Source organism: Tupaia chinensis, unplaced genomic scaffold (genome assembly GCF_000334495.1).
Source record: "Tupaia chinensis unplaced genomic scaffold, TupChi_1.0 Scaffold000302_1, whole genome shotgun sequence".
NCBI lineage: Eukaryota > Metazoa > Chordata > Mammalia > Scandentia > Tupaiidae > Tupaia > Tupaia belangeri.
In genome coordinates, this window is record NW_006159792.1 from 779,439 (window position 1) to 806,461 (window position 27,023).

The 27,023-nt window shown below is 46.6% G+C and overlaps 1 protein-coding gene across 1 annotated transcript in view; it reads left to right on the forward strand.

Moving 5' to 3' along the window:
- Positions 1 to 27,023, forward strand: part of EPHB1 (EPH receptor B1) — a 375,105-nt gene that overhangs the window by 236,556 nt on the left and 111,526 nt on the right. Inside the window, exons 8-9 of the mRNA XM_006150856.2 lie at positions 16,982 to 17,106; positions 23,939 to 24,101. Coding sequence (XP_006150918.1) covers positions 16,982 to 17,106; positions 23,939 to 24,101 — 288 coding nt within the window. The remainder of the gene's footprint in view (positions 1 to 16,981; positions 17,107 to 23,938; positions 24,102 to 27,023) is intronic.

Below are 27,023 nucleotides of genomic sequence, written 5' to 3' on the forward strand. Positions count from 1 at the left end.
CATTTGGAGCGCCCCCCACACCGTGTTTTTTTTTTTTTTTTTTTTTTTTTTTTTGGAGAGGTTTTTGCTATAGGGCGTGTGCACTTGCCAGACAGACAGAGAGAGACAGAGAGACAGAAAGCGAGAAATCACCCCCCGGGGGGATGGCCACGCCACAATCTCTTCTCCTCCATTTTCCTCTCAGGATCTTGGGCACACATGCACACACAAACACACACACACACGCCCGGTGTGAGTTTAAGCCACCAGGTCCAGGACTTAAACCACGGTCGGCTACATGGGAGTCCAGCGACATAGCCATTATGCTAACTGCTGGTCCCAGCACTAGAAACTATTCTCATAAGGCCGCAGGTCCTCAGGGAGGGCACTGGCTATGTGGCTTAATGAGAATCTTTCCCTGAGGAGCCTAACAGGCAGCTGAGGAGGTTGAAGAATCCAAATCAAGAGAGTGAGAGGATGGTTTGCAGGCATAGGACTCAGTCCCACGGGGCCCCAGAAGTGTTCCAGGGTGGTAACAGGGAAGGCAGTGTCAGCTTTGCACATGTACAATCTGCAGAAATGTTGAGTATCGAAGTCAAGACACTATCTACACAGTTGGGTACTCAGCCTTTGGTGTTCTTTTTGAGGTTACAGATGAGGTTCATTGCTGGAAGTGAAGGGGACAGTGTCGCCATTGAAGGTTTGAAGAGAATGGGAAAGTTTTGGCAGTGCTGCTGAAGAGAACGGGAGATGAAACTAACCAGAGAGGCCCGTGATTGCTGAGTGGTGTGTTCATGTGGATCGTGGGTCTATCTTTGGTTAAGTTGTGACTCTTACGTGCTATGAAAAGCTAAATGCAGTCCATGGCTGAGGGCCTGGGGAGTCCCATGGACTGTGTTACTGCGAAGATGGAGGCTAAGCTGGATGATCGGGGATATGAACGAGGCAGAAGGCTGAGGCACTGGGCAGTAGAGGCCACGAAGGCCAGCTGAGGCCACCGAGTCATCTGAGGTTGTGGTGAGGAAGAAGAATACCTGAATTTGTGGTTTCCAAAATGGAGTAATCAGGTGAGGCAAAGTCCAGGTGCACAGAGGAATCGTGGAGATCAGGGAACTGAGTCCGCTATTCAAGTGGATGTGAGCTCATCCACAGGAGGCCACAGCTCAGGGTAAGGAGATGAAGACAGAAGCCCAAGCCTTCAATGAATTTGGGGAGGGCAGTGATCGTGGGAAGGAGGGAGGACGCAGGAGTCCCAGGGCTTGGAGAGCGGTCTAGCTATATGGCGTGTTTTCAGAGTGTGCAGGAGACGTGAGGAGGCAGGGGAGCAAGGAGCGTACACCCCACTTCTGACCCTGAGGTGTGCTGGGTATAAAATGACAAACTGTCCCAGCTGAGAGAGTTGCAGAGGTGTCCGGAGGAGGGGCTGCTTTTCCTGAACACAGCATGGAGGGGTGTTCTGAGAGGTGGCAGTGGGTACTGGGGAGTCTCCTTTGTCCTGGTTTATGAGCAGCCACTTTGGAGGGTCCAGGGCAGTGCTCTGTGTTAGGAGGGGAAGTCGGGGTCAGGGGAAGAGAGGCCTGGAGCTCGGTGGGGTGGTGGTGTGTGGGGAGGCGGACTGTGACCAGGCATGGTAGGATGGAGGCCTGCTACACAGCCAGGCGGGCTGCTCTAAGGAGATGCTGGATAGACTGCGGGCCTTGGGGAGGACATCAGAGTGACAGTGCCACTCCTCTGCCCAGTGTTGGTGGCAACAGTGTCTGCCTCAGGGTGACGGAGCCTTGCTCCCAGCATAGCAGGGGCTCTGTTGAATGCAGGCAGGTGAAAGCCCTGGGGTACTGTGTGCGTGCACACAGCCTGCCACGGCGTCTCCTCAGCTCTCCCCTGAAGCTGCCGCAGTGCTGGTGTTTGGAGTGAGCTGCCTCCTATGATCCAGCATTAATCAGACCAAAGCTGCCAGCACTCTTGTCCCACACTCAGGAGAGGCTGACAGGCCTGCAGGAGGCCCTGCAGAGCGGCGTGCCCCAGCTGACTTGTGAGTCCTGATGGCTCCGTTCTCAGCAGCCTTCACAGCACCCGGGGACACCTGCCTAGGGCAGGCACCTCCTGACAAGTCCACACCCCGTACACCTCCATGGCCTCCCACGGCCACAGCCACACACAGCTCGGGTTTGCTGTCATTTCTGTTGCAAGTGGCTGTTTCCTGAGGCACTTCTGATTCCCCCACAGGAAGGAGGAACTCCAGGAAAATGTCAGTTCCAGTGAGCTAGGAGGAAGAGCTGTGCCCAGGGCTGCACCAGCAAGCTCGCCTCCTCCCCCAGCACAGGGCTCTGCACACTTTCACGTGGGCAGGAGTGGTTAGTGCCCCGATCTCTCTGAGGGCATAGGGACTCTGGAAGGCAGTGACCGTCTAGCAGTGATATGACCCTGATTGCCCTCAACCCCCCAGGCTGGGCATACTCAAGGGGAAACATTGAGTGAGTACATAAACGTTGGGGGAGGCGAGAGAGGGCCTCAGGGAAGAGGCCAGGCTATTTCTGGCACTGACATACTGGGGACGTGGGGCACTCACTTTCCCTCGGTTGCCCTCAGTGTTCTAATCTATAAATTGTAATAGCTGACCGAAAATGGAATGACCTTCATGTCCTCTCAAAGTTTAACATTCCGATTTCCAGACAAGAAGTTCTCGAAGTTGAGCATGCATCAGACTCATGAGAACGGCTTCTTACAACTCATACTGCTGGGCCCATCCCCAGAGTTTCTGATTCAGTGTGTCTATGGTGCAATGCTAATATGGGGCCCACTTTGAGAACTAGTAGGGTCAGGTGGATGATCCAGTAAAGAACCCCCCCACACACACATACAATGTCAGAACTGATATCAGAAATAAGGGCCTCATATTCCCAGAGGAGCCCAAACCCCACTTTGGCCTAGAAGCAAACCTTTGGTGGATGGGCCAGTGAAGGAGGAGCCTGCGGCTCCCTGCCTGGAGCTGTGAGGCTGAGACCGAGCCTGATGCCCTTGCTTGCTTTTCCATTCACACCTCATTGGGCTGCACCAGAAGGCTTGAACCATAGTCTACACGAACATGGAAAGGGGGCAGAATATGGAAGGAAGTCCTCTGTCCCCAGGTGACTCCAGGACAGGGAGGGCAAACGGGAAGGAATGCCAGGGTCATCTCACGGCAAGGCCCAGAGCAAAGGCAAACAAGAAGCCAATGTCCACAAAAGGAACAAACAATGAGAAAAATAATGAATTCTGTTTTTGTATTCACACCCAGTCTCCAAACTAATTGCTTATTTGTTTAATCTACTTTGACCAGAAGTGTTACTGCATCAAAAATATTTAATGAGTCAGTCTTCCTAATGTAAAACGTAGACATATTTGTGCAATGAGATGAGCCTTTTTCAACAGAGAAAGAACCTGTTACCAAGCAGAGCCTTCTTGGCCAAGTTACCTCCTGGAATACAAATGGCAGGGCCAGTTGGTGGCATGGTGGTTAGGGCAGCTGAATCCCACATGGTTGACTGTTCTATTTGAGTCCTGGACATAGTGGCTTGAAAAACATGCCAGGCATATGTGTGTATATGCCCAAAATCCCAAAAGGAGAAGTGGAGGAGAAGGGATTGCCCTGTGTCCACTCCCGCCCTGGAGTATGCTTTCTCACCCTTCACCCCTCCTTCTGTGAAAGCACACACCCTCTAGAAAAAATTTTAAAAAGCAACAAAGAAAGGTCAAAGGAAACACAATTCACCCATGTGCAAATTGTTCTCCCTTGTCTTTAGGACTGGTGAGCCTGAAGTCCTTTGCTGGCATTTAAATATGGAGGGGGAGGGTTCTGCAGAAGTGTTTCCTACAAGGACAATAAAGATGCCCAACTCCCACCTCTATTATCTACACCTTCTAAGAGCTCACGTAATTTGACCTGAGACCTAGGGGAAAGTTCTGGAGACTGCTCAGCTTTGTGTAGATCTGTCTGGAAACTCTTCAGAGTCTGGATTGTGGGGACAGGAGATGGACTGGCCTTGGGGCTCCAGGGTCCTCACTTCTAATTCACCTAGACCAGTGCTGAATTGCTCTGTTTCCTACTTCATGCTTCAGAGGAGCTTTTGTTTGGAGAAATGATTACATAGCTTGAAAAAAAAGAAAGAAGTAAAATTAGAAACCACTGGGAACCAGCAGTTAGCATAATGGCTATGTCGCTGGACTCCCATGTACTTGACTGTGGTTCACGTCCCGGACCCGGTGGCTTAAAACTCACGCCGGGCGCGTGTGCGTGCATGCCCAAGATCCCGAGAGGAGAATGGAGGAGAAGGGATTGTGGCGTGACCATCCCCCGGGGGGGTGATTTCTTGCTTACTGTCTCTATATCTCTCTCTGTCTGTCTGGTGAATGCACGCGCCCTACAGTGAAAATCTCTCCAAAAAAAAAAAAACCCCACTAATGATAGGGCAATATTTTAGCTGAAGCATCCCAGTGAGATGGGGTTTGACCCAGCCTCCCTGGTTCTTTGTCTGCACCATGTAGCAGCACTCTTGTCTCCACTCCCTTGGCACTGATGTATTTGGGTCTACTCCATATTCTTCTTGAGGTGTAGGCTACAGAATTATAACTCTGATCCTCCTCGCCCACCTCATTCTCCCTTGAAGACCGGTGTCTGTACTTGATAGAACTAAGAGATTTTTCTGACTCCTTTACTTCTTGGATCTTTCAGGAAGGGGCTGCAGTCATTCCAGTAAGAGCAAACGTTTGTTGAATATCAGCTATGTGCTAACACAGTGAGAAGAGGTTAAACACATGCTTCCCACTCTGGAGCGTTGGCTCTCATGATGAAGGGCAGAGATGAACACCTGGAAAGTTATATTTTAATGTGCTGTGTCCCAAAGTGGCAATCAGACCCCAGTGAGAGTAATAAGAACTAAAAGCATCAAGTTGGGAAGCCGCAAGAGGCTCTTTGGTGAGCGTGGCCTGGCAGAGCTCAGCCAAAGTAGTGTGTGGCTTGATTTGACCCTTTGAAGACTAGTTGAGCCATGAAGAGAGGTGGCCAGAGAGTATTCCTACAGTCAGAGATTCTGAAAGTTGAACTCTCTGGAGACTTGGTGACTAGAGCGGTTAGATGGCGCAGCAGGTTGCTGAGGGAGCAGTAGGAGGCAACCTGGAGTAGTAAGTGGCTGCCACATTGTTAGATAATGAAGAGGGAGTGAGGACTTTTTCAGTGGGCAGTCTTTGAAAAGTAATCTGGGTGAAGTTGAGCTGGCTACAGCATAGTTTGAAGGGAAGAGGCCCAGAGCTGGGAAAGAGATTGGGACAGGAAGTTCTTGAGGCATAAGGAGTTACAGGTGACAAGACTGTAGAGGCAGTGGCAGAGCCACATGAGCGCCAGTGACTCGTGGGCTTGAGCCACGTCATCAGAGGGATGGGTCATGACTTATTGCTTTTCCGGAGCCACTAGGTATCCTTGTCTTAGATACAAGACTCCCCCATCACTGACTTCCCAAATTACTTCCCAGAAAACCTCAAGCTCATCTCGAGATGCTACAGGAAAGCTAGCTCTCTTCTGGAGTATTTATCACCCCAACTTCTGGGGCACTCAGAAGTTTGTAAGCCTTTCCTTTTACGCAGTCCATTTTTATCCACCACTTCCACCCTGACTTGGTTGACAGGCTTATTTATCCCCTCAAAGATATGTATCAAATAAATACCCATGGATGTCACTGGGTCATGCTTTTCACATTTTCCTTGGGGAGCTATGCCCAGGGATTGATTTGCATATGTGAACAGCAATGTAGCCAGAAGGAGAATTTGGAGTGGTCGCCAAGTCTCCAGCCTGGGGAGTGGGATCCAGTTGGAAGAAGCAATAGACTACAGAGGGCACATCCTCAGAACATTTGGGGAAAGAATTAATATTCCTGTTTTATAGTTGAAGAATATTTGGGGGCCCAAAGAAGTTAAGGTCTTAAGTTAACTTTAACCTAAGGTCACACAGTAAGCAGACTGCAGAGTCAGAAGAGGAACACACCTCTCTTGACAATATCTGCAGGGCCCTGATCATAACCCTTCTTTATTTCTGCTAATTCTTACTACTCTGGGCTGGGTCCCCAGGATCCTTCCTATTCCTTATCTCACCTGTTTTTCTCTTAGCTCTGGTCTATAGTTTAGATTGCAGGTGATTAGTCTAAGGATGGTTTGGCTGGGAAATGCTATTCTAGAAAGAATACAAGAGGTTAGTATTACCATATGATCCAGCAATTCCAGTCCTAGGTATATCCTCGAGAGGCATGCAAACATATGTCTACACAGAAACTCGTATATGAATGTTCATAGAACCATTATTCTTAGTAGCCAAAATGTGGAAAGAACCCAAATATCTATCAGCTTGTGGGCATTCGTCCTAGAAAATGCAGAGTCTGCGATGGAAAACATGATTGCGAAGCCTCAGGTGCGCACTGCTCAGACTGCAGCCGGCGGGATCACTGTGAGCACCCCTACCCCTACCCCTACCCCTACCCCTACCCCCACTGTACAGAAGGACCAGGGAAATCCATTCCATCCTACCTTACGTGAGTTACCGTGAGGGAGGCAGATGGTCTCCTCGTTCTGTGGGTCTTCTAGGATATTCTAAATATGAAAGTCCCTCTAGCTGGAAGGACCATTTTATCTTGCAGGAGACTTGCTCCGACTTTTCACCTGAGCTAAGGTAGAGACAGCTCGCCTCTGACCTACACCTTCCTAGGGCAGGCGAAAGGTGGTCTCAGAACAAGCCTGTCCCTGTTTTGATTTCCGCCTGCAGAATCAACATCACTTTCTAATTTAGATAAGATCTGTTGAATTCTGAAATCCATGTTTCCTACTTTTTATAACTTCTTTAAGCATTTTACTCCAATAGATCAATTTAATTTTGAATGTATGGGCATTTTGCTATTAGTTTTATGTAAAAGTACTTACAAATACTTTGGATGCCTTAAAATATTTTTACACAGTAGTCTGTTATATCATTTATTAGATCTCAACATGGATTATGACTAAAACTGTTGGGTTATTTTGACACAAAAATCAATTAAGAGATTATGCAGTAATTTTTAATAAGCAAAGGTAACATATTAGAACTAAGTTTTTTTGTTTGTTTAGAAAAAGCATCAACTTAGGGAACCAGCAGTTAGCATAATGGCTATGTCACTGGACTCCCACGTAGTCAACCGCAGTTCGCGTCCCAGACCCCGTGGCTTAGAACTCACGCCGGGTGCGTGTGCATGCGTGCCCAAGATCCCGAGAGGAGAATGGAGGAGAAGGGATTGCGGCGTGACCATCCCCCCTGGGGTGATTTCTCGCTTTCTGTCTCTATGAGAGCTGGGAAAGAGATTGGGACAGGAAGTTCTTGAGGCATAAGGAGTTACAGGTGACAAGACTGTAGAGGCAGTGGCAGAGCCACATGAGCGCCAGTGACTCGTGGGCTTGAGCCACGTCATCAGAGGGATGGGTCATGACTTATTGCTTTTCCGGAGCCACTAGGTATCCTTGTCTTAGATACAAGACTCCCCCATCACTGACTTCCCAAATTACTTCCCAGAAAACCTCAAGCTCATCTCGAGATGCTACAGGAAAGCTAGCTCTCTTCTGGAGTATTTATCACCCCAACTTCTGGGGCACTCAGAAGTTTGTAAGCCTTTCCTTTTACGCAGTCCATTTTTATCCACCACTTCCACCCTGACTTGGTTGACAGGCTTATTTATCCCCTCAAAGATATGTATCAAATAAATACCCATGGATGTCACTGGGTCATGCTTTTCACATTTTCCTTGGGGAGCTATGCCCAGGGATTGATTTGCATATGTGAACAGCAATGTAGCCAGAAGGAGAATTTGGAGTGGTCGCCAAGTCTCCAGCCTGGGGAGTGGGATCCAGTTGGAAGAAGCAATAGACTACAGAGGGCACATCCTCAGAACATTTGGGGAAAGAATTAATATTCCTGTTTTATAGTTGAAGAATATTTGGGGGCCCAAAGAAGTTAAGGTCTTAAGTTAACTTTAACCTAAGGTCACACAGTAAGCAGACTGCAGAGTCAGAAGAGGAACACACCTCTCTTGACAATATCTGCAGGGCCCTGATCATAACCCTTCTTTATTTCTGCTAATTCTTACTACTCTGGGCTGGGTCCCCAGGATCCTTCCTATTCCTTATCTCACCTGTTTTTCTCTTAGCTCTGGTCTATAGTTTAGATTGCAGGTGATTAGTCTAAGGATGGTTTGGCTGGGAAATGCTATTCTAGAAAGAATACAAGAGGTTAGTATTACCATATGATCCAGCAATTCCAGTCCTAGGTATATCCTCGAGAGGCATGCAAACATATGTCTACACAGAAACTCGTATATGAATGTTCATAGAACCATTATTCTTAGTAGCCAAAATGTGGAAAGAACCCAAATATCTATCAGCTTGTGGGCATTCGTCCTAGAAAATGCAGAGTCTGCGATGGAAAACATGATTGCGAAGCCTCAGGTGCGCACTGCTCAGACTGCAGCCGCAGCTCTCCATGGCGGGGGGATCACTGTGAGCACCCCTACCCCTACCCCTACCCCTACCCCTACCCCCACTGTACAGAAGGACCAGGGAAATCCATTCCATCCTACCTTACGTGAGTTACCGTGAGGGAGGCAGATGGTCTCCTCGTTCTGTGGGTCTTCTAGGATATTCTAAATATGAAAGTCCCTCTAGCTGGAAGGACCATTTTATCTTGCAGGAGACTTGCTCCGACTTTTCACCTGAGCTAAGGTAGAGACAGCTCGCCTCTGACCTACACCTTCCTAGGGCAGGTGAAAGGTGGTCTCAGAACAAGCCTGTCCCTGTTTTGATTTCCGCCTGCAGAATCAACATCACTTTCTAATTTAGATAAGATCTGTTGAATTCTGAAATCCATGTTTCCTACTTTTTATAACTTCTTTAAGCATTTTACTCCAATAGATCAATTTAATTTTGAATGTATGGGCATTTTGCTATTAGTTTTATGTAAAAGTACTTACAAATACTTTGGATGCCTTAAAATATTTTTACACAGTAGTCTGTTATATCATTTATTAGATCTCAACATGGATTATGACTAAAACTGTTGGGTTATTTTGACACAAAAATCAATTAAGAGATTATGCAGTAATTTTTAATAAGCAAAGGTAACATATTAGAACTAAGTTTTTTTGTTTGTTTAGAAAAAGCATCAACTTAGGGAACCAGCAGTTAGCATAATGGCTATGTCACTGGACTCCCACGTAGTCAACCGCAGTTCGCGTCCCAGACCCCGTGGCTTAGAACTCACGCCGGGTGCGTGTGCATGCGTGCCCAAGATCCCGAGAGGAGAATGGAGGAGAAGGGATTGCGGCGTGACCATCCCCCCTGGGGTGATTTCTCGCTTTCTGTCTCTATGTCTCTCTCTGTCTAGCGAGTGCACGTGCCCTAAGCAAAAAAAACTCTCCAAAAAATAAAGGAAGGAAGGAAGGAAGGAAGGAAGGAAGGAAGGAAGGAAGGAAGGAAGGAAGGAAAGAAAGAAAGAAAGAAAGAAAGAAAGAAAGAAAGAAAGAAAAGAAAGAAAGAAAGAAAGAAAGAAAGAAAGAAAGAAAGAAAGAAAGAAAGAAAGAAAGAGCATCAACTTATTTTCACAGTTTTTAATCAGAAGTACTTAATTGTTGGGGGAAAACACCCTGATAAGATGAGGGAAACAAAATGAGTAAGAAGAGAATTTGGAACGTGAGCTGGTAACTACATTAAAGGGCCAAGGAATATCATGAATCTGAATGTATGCCCAGGCAGATCTGTGATATGACAGTTAGGCTTTGTGCATCAGGATTCCAGGGTCCAGATTTTGGCTTATAACTTCTTTGTTGCTGTTGCTAAGTCTTTGCTATAGGTCATGTGCACTTGCTAGAGAGAGACATAGAGACAGGGAGAGAGAGAGAAAAAGTGAGAAATCACCCCCCGAGTGTTTGCCCACGCTGCCATCTCCTCTCCTCCATTCTCTTCTGGGAAGGGAATGCAAGGACATGTATCCAGTGTGATTTTCAAACTGCTGGTCTGGGACTTAAACTGCAACATTGGCCATGTGGGAGCCAGCACGTTAACTTCCGTGCCACCCGTTCCCCTGGCTTATAACTTTTTTTTTTTATTTTTTTTTTTTATTTTTAGGCCTGGCTTATAACTGTTTTTTTTTATTTTTTTTTTTTATTTTTATTTTTTTGGAGAGATTTTCACTGTAGGGCGCGTGCGCTCACCAGAAAGACACAGAGAGACAGAAAGAGACAAAGCGAGAAATCACCCCCCAGGGGGGATGGTCACGCCGCAATCCCTTCTCCTCCATTCTCCTCTCGGGATCTTGGGCACGCACACACACGCGCCCGGCGTGAGTTTTAAGCCACCGGGTCCAGGACACGAACCGCGGTCGACTACGTGGGAGTCCAACGACATAGCCATTACGCTAACTGCTGGTTCCCCTGGCTTATAACTTTTGAGATAGATTCACACCACCCTTTGAGACCCAGCCTGAGTCTCCCAGAATTGCAGTTCCCCAAATCCCCTTTGGAACCCTTCTTACAAATGGAGGGCTGTCTAGTGGTCCAGCAGACCCCAGCATTGGTGCCATTGGTAGTGACCAGTGACCCATTTGGGCTAACATTTGTGCCACGTCATCCCTGTGTTTTTTTCACAACTTGTATCTGGGCCACCCTGTGTCTGCAGTTTATCCACATCTGATTTGTCAGTTCAGGCAAGAACATTCTGTGCACCTTCTCTGCTACCTGTGATATACTATCTTTGATCTGTCTGCTTCAAAAGCAATTTGGGAGTAAGGTCTCCCCAGTCTCTGCTGGCACAAAGAGACGAAGGACTCACTCACTCTGCCTGCCTTTGTTTTTCTCCATCTCTGAGTCCCTTGACCAGTGATGTTTTTGTTTGTTTGTTTTGGAGAGGTTTTTGCTATAGGGCTCGTGTACTTACCAGAAAGACAGCAAGAAATAACCCCCAAGGGGGGAAGGCCACACTGCAATCCCTTCTCCTCCATTCTCCTCTCGGGATCTCGGGCACGTATGCATACACACCCATCATCAGTTTAAGCCACCAGGTCCAGGATTCCAACTGCAGTCGACTACATGGAAGTCCAGTGACATAGCCATTACGCTGACTGCTGGCTCTTTTTCTTTTTTTCTTTTTTTTTTGGAGACCGATGTTTTAATGCTCTTTCTGTTTCTGAGGCATCCTGTATTGCTGACTGAGGACTTCCTTCTCAGACATCAGATTCTCTTTGATCTCTAGTTGATTTTTCCTGTTGCTTCCTGTTCTTCTCTAGCCTTGCTTCCTGTTTGGCCTGACTTCTTATTCTGCTAAGAAGGGTATCGGGCAATTTTGATCCTGTTTGGATTTAGTGAATACCTCTCTTTAAACCAAATGTGTTCTTATTGGTCTTCACTACCTCTTTCCAGACAGCCCTTAAATTAATTTCTTTCTTGCCTTTTCTAAAGAAGGATCCATATTTGTTTCTTTGTTAAGTTTGAATAATCTTATGAACTCTTTATTTTCATTTCCTTCTCTAAGTGTTTAATTTAGTCCAAAGCTTTGGATGTGCTTGCAAAAAAAAAAAGAGACTCTTTCAAGCATTCAATGAATCTGTTTCTTCATTTTAGGATTATGTAGGGGAAAAAAAGAAAAGAAAAAAACTAGCCAAAACTGACTATTGTATTCAGGTCTTACAGGAGCTGCCTCTTTGAATTAATCTTCCTGTCCGTCTTTAATCTGCCTTCGTTCTGCCAGAAGAGGTTGATGTTTAAGTGAATACCTGAGCTCCTTTTTATTATTTTCTGTTTTGTCCGAAGGTTTCATGGCACATAAAACACTGGAACTAGAGGTGGCATTTGCCCTTGGAGAAGGAAAAAAACAAGATTTCTTACTTTCTCCCATGTGCTAAATCCTATTGCAATTAAAATGTAAGACATTTGGAGTGACCTGTGTGAGGACACACAACCTTCCACAGGGCCTGTGACCATCATGTCATTGCCATAAATCTGAGAAATGCAGGCAGGGAGGGCCATTCCCCTTTGGCAGCTATTCCTGGATCCACATGCTACCATTGGTTGCTGGAGAAGTCCTTGCCCTCTGTGGTAACAGGGGCATTCCTCTCAGTGGATTTGGGACACAGATGCCTGGCTCACCCTGCCCGGTGGTCACCTCTCTACAATATGACCCTAACTAGATTCTGACACCTAAGGGCAGGAATGTCCCCAGTGATTCAAGCAGGCCTGGCACAGTGTTTGGCAACCATGTCGAGTTTTAACTAAGGGCTCTCCAAGAACTGAAGGCAGAGTGAAGAACCAAGCCCGGCAAAATCCTTGGGTTGTTAGGGTCTATCTTTATAATGCACATGTGTCAGCTCTGAGACAGCAAGGTCCTGAACCCTATATGGCACTGACATGATTAACATGTAAACTGTGCCCCCATATCTGCAAGGGCAAGCCGAGAGCACAGTGTGGCATGGGAGAAAGCAGGGTTACCAGGAGCCATGCATTCAACCCGCACCCTCACCTGAGGTGAACCCTTAGGATGCCCAGATGGTCTAGACTGACCCCAGAAAACTGCCTTGTCTTTTCTGGGGGCTTCATCCTCTCCCCCAGCTCTTCCCCAATGTGCGCCAGCTCTTAGAAAAGATGATCATGTGCCGTCCACGTCGTTAACCATAGAACCTCTTACTGAAAACCAGGCTTAGTTCTTTCTGTTTCGTTTTGCCTGACTTAACAGCAGCATTTAATATATTCTCTCCTGGAAGCACTTATTTCCACTTGGTTTCTGACGATCACACTCTCCTGGTTTTTCTTCTACTTCACTGGCCTTCCTTTCTCTGGCCCCTTTGCTATTTTCTCCTCATCTTCCAAATCTTAGAACATGTATTTTATTCCACTTTTTCTCCCGGTGGTCTATGTCAGTTCCACTGCTTTTGATACTTTTGGAATACCCATGGCTCCAGACTAGCCCTTACACCTCCACTTATGCACTCAGCGTAAGCTCCAGGACCCCTGGATGACTCAAACCAGCAGGTCCAGAGTGGGAAACCTGTCTGTCCTTCCAAAGTGTGTACTGATGTCTTCCCAGATCTCTGTTGATGGCTGCCCCACTCTTTCAGTTGTTCAGGCACAAAGCTCTGGAGTCATCTGGACTCTTCTACTTCTTCCACACCTAGCATCCTTGGGGAAATCCTAAATGCATGCAGAGTCTAACTAGTGTCTACTGTTCTGAGCCCATTCCAGTAATTATTGTGTCACACCTGGATGAGTGCAATAGCATTATGGTAGGTCTTTCGGCTTTATGCAGCCCTCTACATTCTGTTTGCAACACAGCTGAGGGTGACATTGCTAACATGCATGCCGGAGTGCATCACTGCCCTGTGGACAACCCTCCCTTGCTCCCCAGTTCAGTTAGAGTAGAAGCCAAAATCCTTTTAATGTCCCACAGGCCCTATCCTCTGTGGCATCTTCTCTGCTCTGGTCCAACTGGCTCTTTGACATTTCCAGATCAGACCCTTTACCCCCACTGTTATCTCTAAATCGCTCCTTTTGGGTATCCACACGGGATCCTCATGCACCCCCTTCAACCCTGTGTTCAGCATCTTCTTCTCAGGGAGGTCTTTGCTGACCACACACCTTCTATATATACTTTGACATTCCTAATGTCTTCCCCCTGCTCCATTTTTTGCTCATTGTACTCAATACCATTTTAACATACCTTGCAATTTACTTATTACATCTCGTTTCCAAATTTCTTCCATAGAAAGTAAGCTATGTGAGGGAAAGGAATTTTAGTTTGCTCACTATGGTATCTCTAGATCCTGGAATAGTGACTGGCACACAGAAGATGCTCAGTGAGTATTTATTTGTAACTTAACTAATGGGCCATAATACTGAGCTGGGAAGGAGAGAAGATGCATTTGATGACTGGATCAGGAGCAAAAATTATTTCAACTTAATAGATTAATGCCCCGACCCGCAGGACACTCGAACAGGTTCCCTGGGGGAGGGAGTGAGAGATGGGACAAACACACGCACACACAATACGAGGTGCTGATCAAGTCTTCTTCCTCCGTCTTCCATTTATTGAGGGAAAATGGTGAGTTATATACAGCTGGTGGGCACCAATTGGTTGCCCGAAATGCAAATGAGATAGAACAGCATGAACCAATCATTGATGTGGGTGGATCTCTCCCGTTGCCTAGAAACCCAACCACTTCCAGGGAGAACAGTTGGTCACATGATTTCTGAGAAACGATTTGCTCAGTGAGGAAGTGAAGCCTAATGGTTTCCAAGATGGTGGATAGCTCAAGATGGTGGATAGCTCAAGATGGCAGATAGCTCAAGATGGCTTCGTATGCAGTGCCCTCCACAGATTAATGTAAGACCATGAAGGTGAAGAGGTGCATGTAGATCTCCGTGGTCAAAATCAAAAGCCAGCCCTATAGTCTGTAGATTAAGAGGACCTCATAAGGAAAATGAAAGGTTATGTGTGACTATGAGTTCAGAGTCAAACGGCAGGGGGCTGGTTTAACCCAAAGACTAGCGGCCACATTAATGGATTTATAGCACCTAGATGATAATAGACCTTTCCTTCTGCTCTAATCTTTGCTGGTCACAGTGGAGAGAGGATGGGATCACCTCTGGGTCTCATTCCTGAAGAGAAGAATTGATACCATGAGCTACATTTGAAAAGGAGCTACCTGAGCATGTCATGGTCATGGGAGAAACAGGTGATGTGGCTGGCTTCTCTCTCCAACAGGAAAAACTCAGCAAAGAGCTAACAAATTTCGTTAGATATTTGACGAACGCTTCTATAGAAAAGGGGATGTGCTATGTTGCTTCAGTTGGCAGAGTGAGAGCAATGGCAAGAAGACATATTTCAGATAAGGATGAGGAAGATATGCAAATTGGTGAGAATTTCCCAAGCACAGAGGAAGGGCTCCTAGACTGGGAGCCCCCATTTCTGGAGCCCAGCAGGAGCTTGGCAGCAAACACTTGAGAGGGGAATTGTGGGGTGTTCAGGACTGCATTAATTCAGTTCCTCTGTGAAGCAGGCACCGGTATAGGCTAAGAGGTGCAAGATATTTAGTGGGGAAATGGCATGGGAACCAGGAGAACAGGGAGGACCATCTGACCACAGCGAAGGTCTGGTCCCTGTGAAGGAGCGAGGGAAGGAATGAGAATTGGACAGATAGAGTCTTGGATTGCATGTGGTTATAAGGAATCGTTGGAAAAGCCAGTAAGGAGTCCTCGAGTGATAGTTGCTCATCAGAAGAGCCCTGCGTCTGTAGGAATGGGCCTGCAATGTCTCCCTGCTACTCTCTGTCGTTGGCTGGGACCAGCCTGTAGGAAGCTGGGGCCAGCCTGTAGAGTGCCACGGTTGGGGCCACTAGTCAGTTATGCTCCCAAGAGTGGGAGCTCTGAGAAGCCACCCAAGGTCTCTAATGGAAACTGCGCAAACCAGCCTTTGAAGTCCCAGGCGAGTCTCTGATTCTAAGGCTTCGTCACACACTTCTCATACTTCTCCCTTTTAGGGCTCCTATGGAATGGGGACAGCTCTAGAACAAGTGCTCTATGTCCCCTCCCTCAGCACATAGTAAGTGGTCAAGGAGAGCCCTGTCAGCAGTGGAGACGGAAGCAGTTCCCTGTGACCCACTGGCTATGCACAGTAATTCCAGGTCTTAGAGGGGAACCTGTTAGCTTAAATTGAGAATAGTAAATGTCACTCCGCCACAGTCCCCAGAGAAGCCCTTGCAAAGTGGAGTTCGAGTGAGGAAGTGACCTTCATCACTGCACAAGTGCCAGGACTAAACGGAACAGCCCTGAGCAGAGCTCACATTGAAGCCTCATCCATTACCCGCCTCTTCCCCTAGAAAGACAGCCCTCGTTTATTATTTCCAGGCTGTTTTCATTTGACTTACACCGTGTGAAAAATGTTGAGTTGGGAAATAAAAATAATAGTATTTCCAAGTAGAGTTTTCCAAATCAATTTTGCAGATTTTGAAATGATCCTAGTTCCAAATGTTTGGTGCGTGGATCATTTCTTCATGTATGTCTGTGAACTCCTAACTGCAAATGTCCTCATTTGGAAAGTTCTGACAGTACTTCTGTGGTTGGTCTGTGTTCATGTCTTCTTGAGAGATGACTCCTCCTCTCCTGAGAGATGCACGTACCACTTCGAAGTACTGTGAGATTTTACATGCAGTATGAGAAAGAGATGCTGGCCAGATTGTTCTTTCCTGTTGCACGGTAGTTCTGCATTGACCAGTTCTTCTCTCTTGCTTATCAGCTCTTGTCTCCAGTGTCTTTTCCCTGCAATAGCTCAGCCCATTGCCAAAGTTCTTTCAACATTTTCTGCTTAAAAACATTTCATAGCAGGGACCATCAGATGGCATAATGATTACGTCGCTGGCCTCCCACACCATGGATCATGGTCCTGGACCCAGCAACTTGAAACTCATGCCAGGCCTGTGTGCATATGTGCCCCAAATCCCAAGAGGACAATGGAGGAGAAGGGATTGCAACATGGCCATCCCCCCAGGGGGTGATTTCTTGCTTTCTCTCTCTCTGTCTCTGTCTCTATGGCAGGCACATGCACTCTACAGTAAGACTATCTCTTTAAAAAAAAATCCCATTGCATCTCTTCTCTTTCCATTTCTTCCTCTGATCCTTCTAACCACTTCTTGTTTTGGTCACATCTCTCTCCTTGCTTAAGAAAGTACCATGTTCCTTCTAGCCCATGTTCACTCTAGTCCCTACCCACACATGCTCTCCTCTCCTAAATTACCACATTTTCTCTCCTCTCTTATCCAAGCTCTATTCATTTTGCAGCCCCCACAGGAAGTTCTGCAGACCCAGCTCAGCTGATGAGTAAAAAAGGACAGAGTTCAAACCATGCTCATCTCTGAAAGAAGACACTTCTCCTGGAATTGAGTATCTTTCAGCTATGCTCTCTGTTCCTCTCTCCACAGCCCCCTCCACTGTTCCCATCATGCACCAGGTCAGTGCCACCATGAGGAGCATCACCTTGTCATGGCCACAGCCAGAACAGCCCAATGGCATCATCCTGGACTATGAGATCCGGTACTATGAGAAGGTGAGCCAGCTCCACCTCCGGCTTGCAAGACCCAGGGCCAGCCAGTTTCATGGGTGGTGGCCAGCTGAAGGCACAGGAGACAGGCTAGAGGAAGTCCTGAGGGAGGGAAGAAGGGAGGAGTCTGGTGACCAATGCCAGAGGCTCCCTGGGAGACTCCCCCAGCTCTACCTCGGTAAAAGCTTCCAAAGCCCCAGTACTTTCTTCTTGGACTCAAGAGAGAACCTTTCAACTCATCGCCCTGTTATGTGGACAGCTCACTGGGTTGGTATGAGCAGGACCAGTCCCACTCTCCTTGTTACGTACGTGCTTTACTAATTCAATGCTGCAAAGCTTCCAGTTGTCCCTGAACATTCAGAGGATTTTGTGATTTTGTAGATCAGTGGTTTTCCAAGTTTTGATTATGTACCTCCATTGTAAGGTTTTTTTTTTTTGTAAATTATATGCATGTACTAAGGCAGTAGGATATTTGTGGAGGTTAAAAAATACACAAATGGAAATTTAAAAGGATGAGATAAAAATGAATAGAAATGGAAATTTACGTATTACTTTCCTTGACTGCTGAGGGCTACTGCAGAGCATGCACTGCCAAGGAAAGGGAACGGCTGCCCTGCGAACTGGATCCCAGACCTATCAGTGAGGGGGTGGAGCCTCCTTGCCACAGTGATGAATTGCAGCATTTGCAAATTCCCAGGGAAATATAGTGCTTCTATACTAGCCCAGTGCATTGTTTGTAGCAATACCAGATTTGTTCATTTATTTATTCAGCAAATAGTATTGAGTGCCTATTATTTGAGAGAGACTATTTTAAGTACTATTCCAGGGTAGACTAGTGGTCAAAGATACACAGATTTCTGCCCTCGAGGGGCTCACTTTCTAGCAGAGAGAGACAGGCAATGAACAATAAGCATAATAAATGATACCAGAAGTGATATGGTATGTTAGAAAGTGTGGTATTGGAAAGGAAAAGGAAAACACAGAGCAGGGTAAATTGGATCAAAGGGTCAGGCTTGGGGTGAGGGGAGCAAGTTGGAGAATTCATGGCATGGTACAAGTTGTCCTTTTGGAGAAAGTAAGAGCTGAGAAGAACCTGAAGAGGGTCAGGTTGTTGTGAAGTGGTTATCTGGTTAGTGTATGGTGTAAGATCAGAGTCACCAGCAAGGGCCTGCCCCAACCTTCTCACAGATATGAGCTTGGGGTTCTGTTGACCTAACACTCATCTCAGAAAAAATCATAGTAATGCCTCCCTGGTGCGCACCAATTGGGCGCCAGGGGCTTTGGAAACATCTACTTTCTCCTACTTCAGTGTGTGACTATTAGTCTCATTGCTGAGGTAGAGAAATGAATGCACAAATAAGTTAAGGAGAATACTTGCCCGTGGCCACACAGCTAAGAATTGAGCCTGAGTTTTTCGCTCTGCAGTAGGCAGTTGTGTGAAGAAGGGGTTGGACGCACTGGAGACCACCCGTGCCACCTCCTCACCTGCTGTGCCTGGCGTGATCCCTTCATGGGCAGCTGAGACAGTCAGAGACTGAAAACCATGTGCTTGTGTGTCTGGGATCTGTGATCCCAACTTGGCCTCAGCTTCTCTCCTTTATATTTGAACCTCTTCCTTTGAAAAATGGTAATGAACCTCAACTTCATATGCTATGAAGGAAGCTTATTTTCCCATTGTAGGCCACCTCCCTGCTTCTCAGTAATTTATACTAATTATTAACAGACACACATACACAGCAGCTCACCGCCTGAGGCAGCTTCTGCACCTCAGTGAAGCATATTATTGTCCCCATTCCAGAGGATACAATGCTCTCCTCGGGGACACAGCATTTATTGTGCGGCATTAGTAACCATTAAACATATTGCTGTGGAACTCTCCTGCCCTTACAAAGTGCTTGACAATGACATCCATGAAGTTGCCTTGGCCATTTCTAATATGACTAACAGAAAGGACATTAGCTTGTGAGGGGATTTGGGAATAACCACAGTGATAGCATGAGGGTATTTCAGAAAGCTCATGGTAAAATGGTAAAATGGAACGAAAGGGTAAGCTTAGTCTGCTGTGAGAAATTTTGAAATCTAGTCATCGTTTTTCAATAAACTCATTTTCCATGAACGTTTGGAAGACCGCCCCCCTTGTAATTCATCACATTTCAAGGGTGGAAGATTATGAACTCAGTACAGGGGTAGATACAATCACTACTGATGCCAAGGATCCAAAAATGTGGCTCCTGAAATAAGAGATTATATATGAAATTTTAGAAAAATGTATCATTTTCTTCCATAAAAGAGACAAACACCCTCAACTGTGGCTCCTATCATGATGTCTTTCCCCCAGCCTTCCCAACCAGCCAAGGGTGAGGAGGAGAGAAGCCCCATTGCTCCAGGGGTACTCACTGGACAGCTTAAATGGGGAGCTGGACCCACAGTCTTCCACACTGCTCCATCGTCATGTGAGCACTATGGTCTTTCAGAGATGAAAGCACAAATGCACTTCAGCCTAATGGGTGTCCTGGAGTCCGTCCAAGGGTGCAAAGCCACCACTCCTCCCTCTCGTACCACTTCTTTGCATTCCGAGTTGTCCCAGTCCCTTTTTTATAAACCAGGAGTCAGCAGACTTTGTAAAGGACAAGATAAATAGTAACTAATTTATGCTTGTTGGCCATACGATCTCTGTTCCAGCCCTTCAGCCCTGCCTTTGTGGCTGGGAAACAGCCATATGCAAATGTGTGTGCGGGAAAACCAGCCATAGGCAATATGTAAATATCAGTAGATGAACTCCACTGGGTCCTAACAGAACTTTATATATAAAAGCTGGTAGCAGGCCAGCAGGTGGCATGGTGGTGAAGGCACTGAATCCAACATAGAGCCCCAGAACTGGCAGCTTGAGAAACTCCCCACACGTGTGAGTGTGCATGTCCCAGACCCCAAGACGGTAATGAATGGAGGAGAAGGGAGTGCCACAAGGTCATACTCAGTGAAGTGATTTCTCACTTTTCCTCTCTCTCTCTCTCTGCCTCTCTCTCTCTCTGCCTCTCTCTCTCTTTGCCTCTCTCCAGTGAGCGTACACACTCTATGACAAAAATCTAAACACAAAACTAAACAAAACCCACCAACCAACAAACAAAAACAGGTAGCTGGCCCATAGGTGGTAGTTTTGGAACCCCTGAACACCTTCCCTGGGTCTCCTGCCCCACAGTCCCCTCTCAGTTTGGGACATCTTTCAATTTCATCTCTGAATGGAATTCAATGAAGCTTTTGCCTCTTCTAACAGCTCATTAATAGAGAGCTCAGATGTCATCAAGCTGATGACACTCCCAGAGCCTCTCCCATGTTCATCTCCTTCCCCATTTTAATACGTTTCCATTCATCATTCTCTCCTGTTTACTGTCTTGTAGCACTTTTCACTCCTGGTGTCAGCGCTTGTAGGCAAACCATGGGAGGAGCATCTACATCTGCTCTCGGCTGTCTTAATGATTAAGTGTTTAGACGTTTGCTCGCTCTTCTTAACAACTGTCTGGACTAGGATGGGCTGGTTTAGGCCTTGGGAATTGCTGCCTTTTGAATTTTAGGATATTTTTTTTAATAGAAACTCTTTCAAGCCTTGGCAATATCCAAGCCTCGGCAATATCTTATGCTCAATCGATTGGTTCGAATAACTGGACTGAAGTGTGTGGTTCATTCATTCTTTTAGTGCCTGGGCAGTCCAAGTGTGCTGTATGTTGGGGTGCAGGGGATGGCGAGTGGGGAGACATTATCTCTGCCCTTGGCAGCTGCGTTCTCTGTCTCCTACATAATTAGAGTCACTCATAAGCATCCCTGCAAAAATAAATAAAAGCTACCTCACTCACTGCCTGGAATTGTTTAATGATTTTGTGAGGAACAAGGGCTCACTCATTTTAATCACTGAACTTCTTGAAGAATGTTTGGACTGTAAATGATTATGGGGTAGTATTTGGCTCTCACAATCCAAATGTTAATTTATCAAAACACATTTTTTTTTTCCCCAGTAAAAGCTACCCAGTCAATGTTTTACTTATTTCAAGTAGTGCCTGATTCCCTTCGATTCTAGTAAAGCCAGGGAATTAAGGGAGCTACCTGGATTTTGTAGCAAAGGCATTTTATTCTTATTTGCAAGGCGATGAGGTGATTTTCATAGTTTCAAATCTTGACTCTTCAGTGTGTCAGAGGGTAATGACCAAAGTTCTAGATGATGTCCCTTCTATAGAAAACAGCTTTCTTCCTGCCAAAGCTCTGAATGGGGGTGGGGAGGAAACTGCTTCTGTTTAAATAGATCACATGATGGGTGGGAGTCCCTCCTGGGGCATCTCTCCCAGGAGTCCATGGCTGTCCTCTCCATTAGGGTGAGTGTGAGCTTTCTTGTAACTTTCAACCATTGGTTCGACCTGGCCTTGAACCTGTGGTTCCTTATAGCTGCTTCTGAATCATTCACTGCTACTCCTGTGCTGCCCATGGTCCAGGAGCGCCATTATTTATGGGCTCTTGAAACTCTCTAGGCCTTAGGTCTCCATGTTTCTTTCTGTTCTTATCCTCCACATTCATCTATTTGACTTTCTTTCATCTTTTAAGGCATACCTCACATCACTTTTTCTCTGAGTCCCTCCAGATCTCCGCCCAAGTCTGTACTGAACGACCCCTGGATATATCCCCAAAGTCCCTAGAGCTTCTTTCTGCCAAGGACTCAGTCAACACTGCTTACATCTTCTGTTTTCCATTCATCCCACAAGACACTGCATCGCCAGGAGAGAGGGCAGATCTTTGTACCTGCTGCCCAGGTATAGCACAGAGTCCACATGACTGAACCATGCAGGGAACTGCCTGGCCAATTGAATACATGAGTCAACAGCTACACATAAGTTCGTCTTCTCCTTTGCAAAGACTTCTATGTATCTTGAGACGATGGGAATTTCTTGTCATTGTACTCTATTCTTTGGTCCTGACTCAACGTTCCAAGTTTCTTCTGCCCTTTGACTTAAGATGTGGTTTACAAATCTCTTACCACGCAGCTTTTCTCTCCCTTGTCACCATGCCCCTTGAACTATGGTGCATAGCACCCTAGCTACGCACATGGGGCTTGGGGGCCTCCTCCCTAGTGACCAAAGCTCTTCATTTTCAGTAAGGCCCTTGTTCTACTCTACGATTCATGGTACAAAGACAGGTGCAATCTTTCAGCTTTGGTTCCCATGCACTTGGAGAGTTCAGAATTTTTTCAGAGAAAAGTTAGACTCACATGAAAACAGCTGGAGACCAGACTGTGCAGGTGCTGAGGGGAAGGTGTAATCTGAAAGGACAATACTGAAGAGAGCCCAGGGGCTATGAGAGACACTTCCTGGAGAGAAGGCCTTGAAGGATGCAACCTTAGCAATCCGGAGGACACATTGGAGCCCTGGAGAGAGGCATTTCAACTAGAGAAACAGCTAAAGCAAAGACCAGAAGGCTAGACGTGGTCCCCAAAGGGGTGTCAAGCCTGTGGGATGTGAGAGATTGGAACTGACTTCATCATGAAGGACCTCTAAACCCAGTTTTAGGAGTTTTGTCCTTACATAATTATAGTTTTGCTGGAAGGTCAGAAACCAGTTTAAGAAAAGAAGATTGGAGCCAGCCTGTGGCTAGGGTGGCTGGATCTCACATGGCTGACTGTGTGGTTCAAGTCCCACAGCTTGAGAATCACACTGGGTACATATGTGTGCATGCACAAGGTCTCAGAGGGAAGAGAAATGGCGGAGGGACAGATGTGACCATTCCCTGAGAGGGGGTGTGCTTTCTCACTTTTCCTTTCTCTCTCTCTGTCTCTCCAGCAAGAGACACTCTCTGGAAAAAAACTTTTTTAAAAAATGGCAAGGGGTGGGACCAGCAGTTAGCATAATGGCTATGTCGCTGGACTCCCACGTAGTCGACCGCGGTTCGCGTCTTGGACCCGGTGGCTTAAACTCACGCCGGGCACATGTGCATGCGTGCCCAAAATCCCGAGAGGAGAATGGAGGAGAAGGGATTGCGGTGTGGCCATCCCCCTGGGGGGTGATTTCTCACTTTCTATCTCTCTGTCTCTTTCTGTCTTTCTGGCGAGCACATGTGCCCTGTAGCAAAAACCTCTCAAAAAAAAAAAAAATAGGTTAAAAAAAAATGGCAAGGGGTGAGGTGGGTAGGGAGCATCAGAAAATATAGGAGACTATGAAACTCCAGGCATGAATCACAGGTTAAGTAAGATAACAGCAAAGAGAGGGAACTTTTTAAGGGTGACCAGAGAGAGTGAAAAACACAGGCAAATCTGTGCACATCAGAGGACTCACGTGTGCAGATGAAAGAGACTGTAGAAGACCGGGCAGGAGGTGCTGGAGAGCGACAGACAGGATGGTGGGGCGAACCGCAGAGTAGGTTTCTGGGGTGGGAATTGGGGGACTGAGGATATAGGCCTGCAGTCTAGGGAAGAGGGACATGACCTGGAGGAGGGGACGGGCACTCAGAGGGGCCCCCAGATGGCCAAGGCGCAGGCAGAAGCGGGCAGGGCAGAGGTGCAGAATGACCTTACCTCTCCAGCAGAGCGGATGCAGACTGCTCTTCAGCCCTGTCTGGGCCCGAGTGCACAGCCGTTCCCTCAGACCTTTCCGGACCCCAGCCCCAGGGTGCAGAGCAGATTCTGCATTGCTCTGGTCTAGGCCAGACTTCTTGTCCCCATTCAGGATGATCCACTCTGGTGACAAATTCTAGCAGACCCATAGGACTAAGAACGGGTGCAGTCTCAGTGCTCCAGGGGGAACAGGCTGGGATGCCATGCTCAGTAGCTGGCTGGTGACTCTTTTCCCTTGGTCTTTGTTAGGAACACAACGAGTTCAACTCCTCCATGGCCAGGAGCCAGACCAACACAGCTCGAATCGAGGGGCTGCGACCCGGCATGGTGTATGTGGTACAGGTGCGCGCTCGCACCGTGGCTGGCTATGGCAAGTTCAGCGGCAAGATGTGCTTCCAGACTCTGACAGACGGTAAGGAACAGAGCCGGTGACAGGAGCACAGGGCAGGCAGTGCGAGAGGGAAGCAGCTGCACATAGAGCCAAAACGCCAGCCTCCAATTCAATTCCAGTGGAATTCCCTCGGAAAGACTTGCCTCTGGTAGGGCCGTGTAGACACCCAGGTCCCCAGGCTGTCTGAAGTCTGGCCTTTTTCTCTCCAGCCTCCAACTGGATTTGCCTTTGAAGGTTCTCACCACATATGGCCCCGCATTTACACGGCTGGAGACCCACGCGTCTCTCAGGGTCAGTGTGCCCTCTGGCCTGGCAGGGGACAGATGCTGGGGCTGTTTTACCCTTTCTCCTGCTGCACAGGGCACTGGAGGTCTGGAAGCTGAGCTCACAGCCTCATCGCATGACCAAGGGTCCTCAGGAAGGAAACAGAGAGGCCAAATTTGGAGTCTTATACCCCTGGGATCCCAGAATGTTTGAAGTGACCCCATGAGGTCTTACATAGGTGTCTCCAGAGAGGACAGCTAAACTGTCTCCAATACCATAAAGTCTGTCACCAAAAAAACACACTTCCGATTCTGGGCTTTATTAACTCCCTGTTATAACTCTCTCTCCCAGTCCTCTGAGACACCCCTGCTGCAGTCCTCAGATCTGATTTCCCTGTAGCCTGAGCATCGTACGTGAATATATCTGTCTGATTGCCTCCGCTCTGTCCCTTAGCCAAGCCATTTAACATAGCTTTTGTATTCATTTATGTATCCGCCTATCTATATTTATTTATTCATTTATGAACTGTTTCCTGGCCATTTTCCAACTATCAGTCTATTCCTGAACTCCAACATTGAAAGCTTTTCATTTTTCTTTTATGAGTTATACAGAAAAGAGTCCACCCTAACATAGCATTTTATTTTAGGCTGACACTCTTAGACTGAGCTTTGCTAGGGCTTGAGGTTTCCGGTTGAGTCTCAGAATATTTTTTAGTAATTTTTAAATTAATTAAACAGTATGGGAAGGGGTGTATAGTAGAGGGCTGGTGGGAGAGGATCAGGGAAGAAATACTTAATAGGCACTGAAATGTCATTATTAAAACTTTTCTGTATTAAAAATGATGTATATGGGGACCAGCAGTTAGCATAATGGCTATGTCTCTGGACTCCCATGTAGTCGACTGTGGTCGAGTCTCGGACCCGGTGGCTTAAACTCACACCGGGCATGTGTGCATGTGTGCCCAAACCCAAGATCCCACAAAGGAGAATGGAAGAGAAGGGATTGCGGTGTGGCCATCCCCCCTGGGGGGTGATTTCTCGCTTTCTGGTTCTCTGTCTCTCTCTGTCTGTCTGGCGAGCGCACTCGCCCTATAGCAAAAACCTCTCTAAAAAAAAAAAAAAAAAGATGTATATGGTAATAGGCTCGATTTGATTGTCACACACTGCACGCAGACTTGGAAAAACCACACCACATGTCATGGAGATGCACAACAATTAAGTGTGAGTAGTAAATCCTAAAATCAAAACTCAAAGTCTACTCACTGAAAGGTCACTGGAAACATGATTTTCTAAATATTAAACTAAAATAAAAATTTAGAAGGCGGATGAATTCTTACACAAATCTGAATAAAAAGGGAGGGAGAAGCCAATGCCAGTGGGCATCTTAGAGGAAGAATCCTGCCCTGGAGCTGAGCAGTGACCGCCTGCATCCGGGGCCCACTTCTCAGTGATCCAGACCTGGGTGCTCTCGGACCCCCAGGGGACTGGAGTTGATTTTAGGTGAATTTTCTTACATTTTAAGGATGGTAGAAAGGTGAGCCAGTCCCATCAGATGAATAATGCTCCTGGTAGGAAGAGAACGAGCTGTCCTCCTTTCCGACTCTGTCCCCCCCATGCACCTCGCTTACCAGGTGGATTTATAGGCACTTTGGCATCAGGAGGTACACAGGATTAAAGGCCCAAAACTCAAAATGCTCTGAACACCGGTCTCTTGGCAATTCTGTTAGACAAATCAAGAAGTAACAGATTTCTCCCAAGAAGGCTATTTCTTTTACATTTGGCAGTTACGTTTTGCAAACCCAAGAGAGGCAAGATAGAGAGAGTTCTGGTAAGTAGCCAAATTTGGGAGTATTTATCTTAACGAGTAAGACTCACACTTCGGTGGCAATTATGTTCACTGAGGCTGCAGGCTCGTAGGTCAGCAGGTCTGCAGTGCACACGTGAGGCTGAGGTTGATCGATGATAGAAACCGGGTCAATGGGGAGGGCAGGGCCAGAGGGATCACACCCAGGGTCAAAGGCCACACTTCACACTGGTGCTCTCCACATGGGGCAGGGCCACTGTAGTTCTGCATTGCCCTTAGCAGTGGCTGGCCTTGGCTTTAGTAGACCACGAGTTTTCTTTTTTTTTTTTTTTCTTTTTTCAAATTAATTTATCTTACATTCATTCCCTGAGCATCATCACAGCATACAAAATGTGATTTTCCATCCAGAATACATTGCACAGTGGCTTACTCATACATGTTATGATCAACAAATAATTTTCCATTTCTTGTTTCATGTATGTGTGTGTGTGTGTGTGTGCATGTGTATTTTTCCTCCTATTTCTTACCCTCTGCCACTTTCTACCCTCCTCCCACACTCTCTCTGGTATCTGCAGTTGTTTTCCATTCTTTTTTTTTATTTTTCCCACATTTTATTGATTCACAAAATATCTTAATTAATCTAATTACTTTGTATAGCAAGTTCAGCTGATATATACATATCTGTGAACACATGTTGATTTTAGGCATGAAATTCTGTGAGTAGAATACTATGAAGTAGCACCTACCTGAGGCTATATAGCTAACTGTGGTCACTAAATAGGTAAACAGGCTTTTTTAAAGAATTATTTTATTTAACTTTATTTATTTATTTATTTATTCTTAATTTGACCAGAGAGGGAGAAAGAAAGAGAAAAA